Source organism: Littorina saxatilis, linkage group LG7 (genome assembly GCF_037325665.1).
Source record: "Littorina saxatilis isolate snail1 linkage group LG7, US_GU_Lsax_2.0, whole genome shotgun sequence".
NCBI classification, from domain to species: domain Eukaryota; kingdom Metazoa; phylum Mollusca; class Gastropoda; order Littorinimorpha; family Littorinidae; genus Littorina; species Littorina saxatilis.
This window is the reverse complement of record NC_090251.1, coordinates 39,109,659-39,119,681: the sequence shown is the minus strand read 5'-3', so window position 1 is coordinate 39,119,681 and position 10,023 is coordinate 39,109,659. Positions and strand designations below refer to the sequence as shown.

At 43.9% G+C, this 10,023-nt stretch overlaps 1 protein-coding gene across 2 annotated transcripts in view; it reads left to right on the top strand.

Annotated features, from left to right (window-relative positions):
• Window positions 1–10,023, top strand: part of LOC138971427 (cytoskeleton-associated protein 5-like) — a 118,526-nt gene that overhangs the window by 95,120 nt on the left and 13,383 nt on the right. For both annotated transcript variants that reach the window (XM_070344155.1, XM_070344154.1), the window contains 3 exons: window positions 1,125–1,313; window positions 6,881–7,003; window positions 7,435–7,533. In XM_070344155.1, coding sequence (XP_070200256.1) covers window positions 1,125–1,313; window positions 6,881–7,003; window positions 7,435–7,533 — 411 coding nt within the window. The remainder of the gene's footprint in view (window positions 1–1,124; window positions 1,314–6,880; window positions 7,004–7,434; window positions 7,534–10,023) is intronic.

Genomic DNA, 10,023 nt, shown 5'->3' with positions numbered 1-10,023 from the left:
TTGTGTGGGGCTGGTGGTAGTACAAAAAGACCATACTTATGTGAGTAAAATGGATGGGACTAAATGGGGTTAAAGTAAATAATCTGGAGAACAAATTATTTTTAAACCCAAGGGTTCAGTGACAAATAAACATACACTTTATTTTCAGTTATGAAAAATAATTGTTTTCCCTCTTGAGACAATGACAAAAGGTGACGTTTTCATGTCAGTATGTCCCAAATGACATCACCAGTACATTTTTCATTCTATCTAATCTGTTTTCGTTCTATTTTTTCTAATAACATGCGTTAACAATTGATTGCCAACTGGAATGGAAGAGCACAAAAAGTGTAACTTGATATGTAGTTTCTCTAGAGGGAAAAACATCTTCCACTTTCATGTCAGTGTGTCCCATGCAACATACATTTGCCAAACAGCTATGTGTAAGTAGATTATTTGTTAGTGGTATAGAAAATACTGATCAACAATCAAAGTCAGTTTTCACATTCATTTTCTACCTATTTCTTATTTGTTTATTCTTTTGGCAATGGTGAAATGTCAGCAATCGTGTGTCATTCGGGACAGTAGACATGACACCTGACCTTTTGTCACTGTCTCATTTTCATACCCTGAGACAGCACGGCTTTAGCAGGACCGGCACGGTTGGCCTAGTGGTAAGGCGTCCGCCCCGTGATCGGGAGGTCGTGGGTTCGAACCCCGGCCGGGTCATACCTAAGACTTTAAAATTGGCAATCTAGTGGCTGCTCCGCCTGGCGTCTGGCGTTATGGGGTTAGTGCTAGGACTGGTTGGTCCGGTGTCAGAATAATGTGACTGGGTGAGACATGAAGCCTGTGCTGCGACTTCTGTCTTGTGTGTGGCGCACATTAAATGTTAAAGCAGCACCGCCCTGATATGGCCCTTCGTGGTCGGCTGGGAGTTAAGCAAAAAAACCACACAAAAAACGGCTTTAGCAGATAAGAGCAAGCCTTGCATTATAAGATCGTTCAGCTAATGAAGAACTGCAAAGGAGAAAGTATGAATCTATGCTTAATTTATAGGAAACTTTCACATATTTCAGTTCCCCTGTCTGATATTTTATGCAAGAAGTGTGTGACATGTTTCTCTCCCTCTCTCTTCCCCCCAGTGTCTGTGGAAGATGGTGCGCATGCTGCCCAACATCACCAACGAGCTGAACATCGACAAGGTGCTGTTGGACGCACACCAGTTCATGCGAGCTTTCCCCAGCAGCACCTGGAAGGAGCGGCCCAGCGACCAGCCGCTCAGGACCATCAAAACCATCCTCCACTCTCTCGCCAAACAGAAAGGGAACAAGGTGCGTTTTGTGTGTGTGTGTGTGTGTTGTTGTGTGTGTGTGGACCATCAAAACCATCCCCAACTCTCTTGCCAAACAGAAGGGGAACAAGGTGTGGTTTGTGTGTGTGTGTGTGTGTGGGGGGGTTTGTGTGAGCGTGTATGTGTGTGTGTATATATATAGACTATCAAAACCATCCTCCACACTCTCACGAAACAAGGGGAACAAGGTGGGGTGAGTGTGTGTGTGTGGGGGGTGTCTATGTTTCTGTATGTGTGGGTGTTAGTGCGTGTGAGTGTGTGTGCATGCGTGCCTGTCTGTCTGCCTTCCTGCGCGCGTGCCTGCGTGTGTAGTTACATGAAAAAATTTTACCATTTCATGTTAGCCTTTTATTTACACTTACAGGTTCAAGATTCATTCTAGGACTTTAGATCCAGATTTCACCTGAGATCCTATCAGTGTCGGCAGGAATATTGAACTGGTCAAACCTGTCATTGATATCCTTTTCAGAAACGCATTGAAAATCTACCGTCTTGTATTGCCAGTTCTTTCTGACGTGTGTCATGTTTCGGTCAATCTTGAAGATACACAAGTCAGTTTGATCCCTGTAACATAACGATGGGCTAAAACCAGAACCAATTACCTCAAAATAACTGGTTTTGCAATTTTATAGTCATTAGACTTATGGTAATATGATTCTCACTTCCTGTGAAGGATTCTTGAAAATCTTGGATTATTGTGTATTTATAAGTCATAATTTGTTCTGGCTCCAAGAAATGTTCGGACTCATCTTGGAAGCAGAACCATCTAACTCCATCCAGGTTGGAAGCAGAACGTGATAAGTTCAGTTTAGTCTGTTCTGCTTCTGAGCCATGTGAGTAATGGGGAGTGTTTATCTGCCAGCCAGAAGCAGCCATCGTAACCTGACCTCTTCTGATCGCTGTGTGACAGTCAGTTTCCCTGTCCTCAGCGCAACCAGACAAGGTCACTATAGCGGTGGGTGTATCTGGTTTTCACCCTCTCAGTGTGGTGTGGGATTTCCCCTAGCACACAGAAGGGTGTTACAAGCAGTGGCGGAGTCTGCTGTCGGCAAAAAATGACATTTGTGTGGGAGTGTGGAAAGCAAAACAGGTCAGCGACACCTGTCAGTATCCGAATTTCAGACTCCGGATGTACCGTTATCAGCATAGCTTGTTATGACAGGTGTCATGTTGATACAATGTTTCTATTTTCTCATGGAAACAAATTGATGAGGCTTGGTGTCGCAAGGTCGTGTCAACGAAACGTCAAAAATGACGCGAATTTAATCCACAGAAAACAAACTGACAAAAGGTTTTCTTTCTGAAAACTCAAAGAACAGCATTCTGCCTATTGTACATCTGCTGCACAGTCTGTTTTGCTGTTGCTCGAGTCAGGACACAGATTCAAGTGAGTATCATCATATATTTTTGTTTCCCCCATTTGAACAAGTCATTAAAGCTTAATTTCTGATTCGTATTCACAAGGGAAACTTTCTGATTGTCTAAATTCTGTAATCTGCATACTGATCCCTAGCTTTTGTGTGTGTATAGTTTTGTTTTCCTAAATAAAAGCACAGGCTGGTAAAAGCGTATTTGTCAAGTTTCGTGTGTGTGTGTGTTCATGAATGTTGAAGTGTTTCAGCTCTTTAGTTTTCGATAAAAAAATGAAATCAATAACCTCAGTGAATGTTCAGGGCAGATAATGACAATTTTTGTCTGCTTGTAACCTATGGATGGATGAATGAATGTTATTACATGAATGTTATTACAGCGCTATTTCCACCCTTTTTTGTGAGTTTGACTAATATATTTCTTAAATCACAGGTTTTTACAATGTCGAAGGAGAATGACTGGCCAGATGAGGACTTGATTCAGCAAATGATTCTTGAAACCCAAGAAACATCGCCTCCCTGTACAAAGTCTGGTAAGTATCAAAACACACACACACACACACACACACACACACACACACACACACACACACACACACACACACACACACACACACACACACACACACACACACCCAAACACTTATTTTCTAACTTACTCACTTACTTCCTTCTTTACAAAACGCGCCTGGATACTTTAAGCATATTCAGTGTAATCAGGTATTTATGTTTTATTTTTGTGTGAATATAAACTCGAAAACTGTTTACAGTTTAAATGCAGCAGCGATGGTACGAAGGCAATTAACTTTTTTATCAGTGAATAATTGTAGTAGTAATTGCCAGTTTAAAAGAAGAATTCATAGTCTTTATATCTTGTGCAGATGCTGTTCAGCAGGAGGTGAATATGGCCGTCCAGGCAAGCAAAAAGCACCAAGCATTTCAGGAGACTGTCCTCCGGATTCATGGGATGAGGTTGCAGAATCTTCTCACTGCCAATGGCTTAACGAGAATTAAAGTTCCAGGAAATGGAAATTGCTTTTTCGAAGCATCATGCTTCCATCTTGGACAAGTAACCCGTCCCAATGATTTGAGAGAACAAGTCTGTTATCACATCATGGACAATGTAGAGCCCTACTCCGGTTTTTTTGATCTCCCAACCATTGACGAAAATGAAAGATTTATGAACATACTTCAAATGATTGAGGACTTAAGAAGAAGTGGTTGCTGGAACACTCGTGCAGGTGATCTGTTACCTCTAGCGCTGGCAAACGTGACCAAAAGACCAGTAAAAACATTTACCAGTCGTCAGACTCACCCTGTGGTGGATATCAGACCGAGCATTGATCCACAAGTGCATGTGCGGATGGAACCCATTTACCTGACATTGACAGCTCCCAAGAATCAGCCACAACACTATGATGCATGCATCAGGAGAAAAACCACTTTAAAACCAGACAGACATGCGTCTTCCGTCCTTGCACCAACTCCGAAACCTGATGAATGTGAAGCGTCTCCAGTGGAAAAATCTACTCTGAAACATGACGACTGTGCTGTTGATTTTTCAATCGAAGAGTCTACCGAGAAACATGGTGAATGTGGTTTTTCTCCTGTTCGTGCATCAACTCCAATACATACTGGTTGTGATTCCACCCCTCCACATGAATCCAGCTGCCCAACACCTGTAAATATTTCTCTTGTGTGTGCTTCTACCTCAGCATATGTTGACTCTGATTCAACCCCAGTGACTACAATCACCTCAGATGATACTAACTTTGATTTTTTTCCTAATGGTGTATTCACTTCAGCTTCTAACATGTCTGACACTGCTCCTTCATGTGAATCTACCACAGCATCTCCTCCATCTTGTTATGGAACCCCAGCAAAAAAACTGCCATCTCCGAGGAAGGAGGCATCCTATGTGACACCTCCAAAGAAGAAGTTTAGTCGAAAAAGACTCAGCAACCCTAAGACCTGGAAGAATAATATTAGAAAAACAAAGAAACTGAGCGGTCAATCTTACTCAAGGACAACCGGTGAAACGGCTAGGGCAAAAGCAGTACAGAAGGTCGACTGTTCAAAGTGTAAAATGATGTGTTCCAGCAAAATATCAGAAGAAGAAAGGCAAGACATTTTTCAGGCCTTTTATTCGCTCTCTTCATATGAGCGACAGAAAGACTTTGTTTGTCACTGAATTGAAGAAACGGGAACAAGAACTTACCTGAAAACAGACGGAGAACCAGCTCCAAAAAAGAGACAAGTTTCAAGGAAGTTTTTCTTTCTGAAAGATGGCCAGAGATCATATGTGTGTAAAACGTTTTTTACCAGCACACTAGATGTCAGTTGTGGAACTGATACGTGGTCATCAAAGTTCTATTGACAAAACTGATGGTGACTTAGAGTTTGGTTTTCTGCTGAAACTGTGATCTAAAATACAGGGATGTGCTTTAAGGTCTGACTTTGATTTTGACTTTTGTGCACAACACTTCTGTGAAGAAAAAAGTACATCACAAGGTAAGAATGCCAATTTGTTTTTATTGATAATGAACACGCAGGGTATCATGAAATCAGAATCTAGAACTCGTGATTTTATTGTCCTTGTGTGATTGGTTTTAATGCGCCAAGCTTGATCATCAGTGAAGCTTTTCTTGTTTGCTTGCTTGTTTCTGTGCTGCTTTGTTCGTTTTGTGTGTGGTCAGTTTGTCGTTGTTGCTGGGTTTGTAGTTTTTGTGCGTATTAAATGCAAAACAATATGAGCTGATACAAAATAAGATTTACTATTGAGTTCTTAGGAAAACAACCAAAATACAATTTATTTTTGGAAAGTTAACAAAGAATGTGGGTTTTTTTGCCATGGGAAAATACCTGCAATTTAATTGTGTGTAAAAGGTGTGCGTTCATTAGGCCATACATTAGACGAATACATAATTCTTTAATGATGGTTTAGTGTGTGACTTGAAATATGTGTGTTTATTGCGGCAATAAACATTAAAACAATTTAAACTAGTGTTGCAGTGTAAGCTTTTGCTTGGAAGCAGAACATGCTATGTGTGAGGAGGCTGCTTCTGACTGCTGTAGCACAGGCCACAGTGGGATCTGTTTGGAAGTCAGAAGCAGCTATGGTGCGCTGGGCTTTTCTAGCTCCAGGACTGAGAAAAAAGAAGGAGCGTATTCTGGAAGCAGAACAAATTATACGTTATTTTCATATGATAGAGTAGTTCAATTAAATTGATTTCAACTGTACATGACCAGTTCTTCCTCTATATCTATTGCTTGAAATATAACGGTTGTAATCTTGTGTTTACTATTTTTTTTGAGGGGTTAAAAACTTCAAGTGGCCATTTCTCAAAATGGCCGCAAACCAGTTAAATGGTTCTGGTTTTAACCCATCGATAAGTGGGAAGTGATATTGGGAGTTAGTTCCTGATAATGACGGGGTGGGGAAATAGCTCAGTTGGCAGCGGTGCAGGCTTCTTCTTCTTCTTCTGCGTTCGTGGGCTGAAACTCCCACGTACACTCGTGTTTTTTGCGCGAGTGGAATTTTACGTGTATGACCGTTTTTTTACCCTGCCATTTAGGCAGCCATACGCCGTTTTCCGAGGAAGCATGCTGGGTATTTTCGTGTTTTTATAACCCACCGAACTCTGACATGGATTACAGGATCTTTTTCGTGCGCACTTGGTCTTGTGCTTGCGTGTACACACGGGGGTGTTCGGACACCGAGGAGAGTCTGCACACAAAGTTGACTCTGAGAAATAAATCTCTGGCCGAACGTGGGGACGAACTCACGCTGACAGCGGCCAACTGGATACAAATCCAGCGCGCTACCGACTGAGCTACATCCCCGCCCCTGGTGCAGGCATCAAAACCAGTTGTTGCTATCGGCGTGGGTTCGCGTTCGGTGAGGGATTCATTTCCCAGAGTCAACTATGTGCAGAGTCTCCTTGGTGTGCGAACACCCCCGTGTGCAGGAATGCGCACTATAAAGAACCCAGGTTCACAGCGAAAGTCTCAGGGCTTGGAAACACGAATACACGCATGCAGGAAAAAGAGAAAAAAAAGGTAGCGCCGTATACTGTATGGCAGCTCGCTTCCCCCAGTGAGAAAGCAGCCCGAATTTCCATGAGGGTGACCTGACAGGACTAGATGTATATGAAATCTTATCCTTATCCATGTGCAGATTCTGAGCCACACAGGTCTGATCGACTCCAACTCTGAAGTGGAGGCCTACCTACACAAAGTGTTGAAAGACGGGGTGGGTGGCAATAACGCACGCAACGACGAAATGTCCGAAAATGCCAGGGTATGTTCTCTTTGCAGATTATGCACAAATAAAATCTTTCAGTCCATTTATGAAAGCCAGGGTATGTTATCTAGGAGAAATTATCCAACCATAAGATTTATAAGATTTATCAGCAAGTTTATAAAATGTTGTAGATTTGAAGGCCTGCTGAGATTATTCTTGACATTTGTAACAGATAAGAGGATTTTATGGTATGTTCATGTTTGTAGTCTGTGGGACTTGTGAATGTAAACATGTGATGATCTCACCTTTTATTATTTTCAACAAATAGTTAATCATTGGGTTAATGGTTCTAAGTTGAAACAAAATTAGTCATTGAAAAAAACACCAATGTGTCTTGATTTCAGGAAACCTAAACTTTGTTTTCAAGTAGATTTGTTAAATTTTTACGGTTGGATTTGTTAAATGTTTTTTTTTCATTCTGTTTACAGCAAGGGTCCTCTTCCAAATCTAAACGTCTTTCGAAAAGCACCCACGACATGCTTGTGGAAATTTTCAAAAAGATTGGCTCCAAAGAAAATACAAAAGAGGTGAGTACTACTCCTGTACGAGGCATTGCTTGCTCAGTCTCACGTGTGTGTGTTTGTGTGTGTGTGTGTGTGTGTGTGTGTGTGTGTGTGTGTGTGTGTGTGTGTGTGTGTGTGTGTGTGTGTGTGTGTGTGTGTGTGTGTGTGTGTGTGTGTGTGTGTGTGTGTGTGTCAGACCTGTTTACACTACACATTGAGCGTAGTAAACTACGAATTTGAATATTAAATTACATATTCTTACGCAACTCACATAGATAGCAATAACTTCGTTTGGTTGCTAAGACATTGAAGCACTCTTACATGGTAACATGGGGAGATAACTCTAAAACAAAAACCACCTGCCATATAAGGCATGATCCGTGGTAGTTATCTCCCCTACCGGTGCCCGCGCATGCGCAGGCCGTATACCGGTAATACTCATTCCTTTTTCTTCAACGCACGGAGCAAGACGTGCTGTAGTACTCTGGCTTTGATCTAAAGCTATTGGTCTTCACGGCGGTGACTGACCATCGAATCTTGGTAACGCTGTTGTTGTTTCATCTCTACTTCAAGTATTGGGTGAGAGCTTTCATTTTTATTACCGAGACGCGTTTGTTTTAACTTTTGGAGCGTGTTGCAACTTGTATTTTGGTTCAGTTTTGTCATACAAAATGGCGGACAAACCTTAAGATAAAGAGAGTGAGTGAAAACTCGGAGTTCGACCAGTCAGGCTTGCTCTCCCAGTTCTCAGTCAGGCAATGCGACCAATATAAAGTTAAGGTAGCTACTACCACTGCGTCTCGTACTCAGAAAATTTTCACTGAGCGATAACGTTTCTGTTTACGTTTTCAACCTGGCGAATGATGAATTGTGTTACGGTTTCGTTTGACAAACCTACCTCGTCTGTTGCGGCTTGTTTCAAGAAAGTTCAAGCGCCTAGCGCTGTTTTAGCTTTGACTAAAGCCGATTTGCTGGCGATTTTTTCGTCTTTTTAGACAGAGGTGCATGTTTTGATCTCGTCGGAAAGGGCAAATAGCCTCGCGTGCTGCTCTGCCCCTTCCTTCGGGTGTTGTAAATGTTCATTCGCTTGTGCGGGTTCGTTTCGAACCGACTGCGACGGTCACGTCCGCTGGCGTGGTCGCAGATCCAACGACGGTGTTGGATATGTCGGACTCATCTTTAGACAAGTTTTTGTCTGAGTCTGGGACATCAGCACCTTTGGGTGTTCTTGGCGAAGTACGCAAACCTTTGACGTCAGTTTCCGTTTCGGCGGAATTGCACACTGACCGTAAGGGTTTTTCCACAAACCAACCTGGCTCCGTTTTCACGGTCCTGGGCATGGGATGTGAAGGGCATGTGTCTGCTGGTTCCGCCCCCGCAATTCCAGTCGGGGCGGCTGCTGGCAGACAGGTTACAGGATCTTCCGGTTCCAATTTATTGGGGCTGGTCGATGCTCATGCTATACAGTCCTCCGCTGGTTCCGCTCCCTCCGTTGGCGTCGGGGCGGCTTCCGGTGGCAGGAGAGGTTTGACTTCCGCTGTTAGCAGCTTCGCTGTTGGCGGAAGTCATTCAGTCCTCTGCTGGTTCCGCTCCCTCCGTTGGCGTCGGGGCGGCTTCCGGTGGCAGGAGAGGTTTGACTTCCGCCGTTAGCAGCTTCGCTGTTGGCGGAAGTCATTCATCAGCCTGTGTCTGCTGGTTCCGCTCCCTCCGTTAAAGTCGGGGCGGCTTCCGGTGGCAGGAGAGGTTTGACTTCCGCTGTTAGCAGCTTCGCTGTTGGCGGAAGTCATTCATCAGCCTGTGGCTTCCGGTTCCGCTGTTGCGGCTTCCGCTAGCCTTTCTCAGGCTACATCCGCTTCCTTTCCCAGCCTTTCAGCTGGCATTGGGCAGCGGATGGTGGTCACATCCACGGATTTCCGGTTTCCGGAAAAAAATTTCCACAACCGTTTCCGGTTTCGGCGCAAGTTGCCTTACCGGATGCCGGTTCCGCTGGACATCCCTGAGATGATCGTTATGATGCTTCTGTTGGGGATGAACAGCATATGGAGGAAGAAGCATCAGATGCAGATGAGGAAGCTTCTCGCCGACTTCCGGCTAAGCTACATCATTTGTTGGCTTTGGCAGCAGATGTTACTGCACACTGCTTCACGGAAGGGGTGTTTGCGGCAACCACTTCCGCTGCTCCTCCTCCATCAGCTTTTGCTGATTTCGTTTCTTATCAGAAACGGGCTGAGAACTTCAAGTTTTTAGAGTCACCTGATGTGGCTTATCAACTTGCTAAAGTTTGTCTGAGCGATGTTCCTCTTCCGCTGCTATCGGCTCATGGGGACGCTCCTGCAGGAGGCTCAGCCCTGGCTTGCTGCTCCTGGTCGTGCGGCTCATCATTCTGTGACCACCAACCGGAAGCTTCGTCTAGCTAGCACTGGCAGACCTTTGTTGTCTTCCTTTGCCTTGCCATTAGCCAAGATGGCTTCGGCGGCTATCGCTTCCGGTAGCAGGATGGTTTTGCCTTCCGCC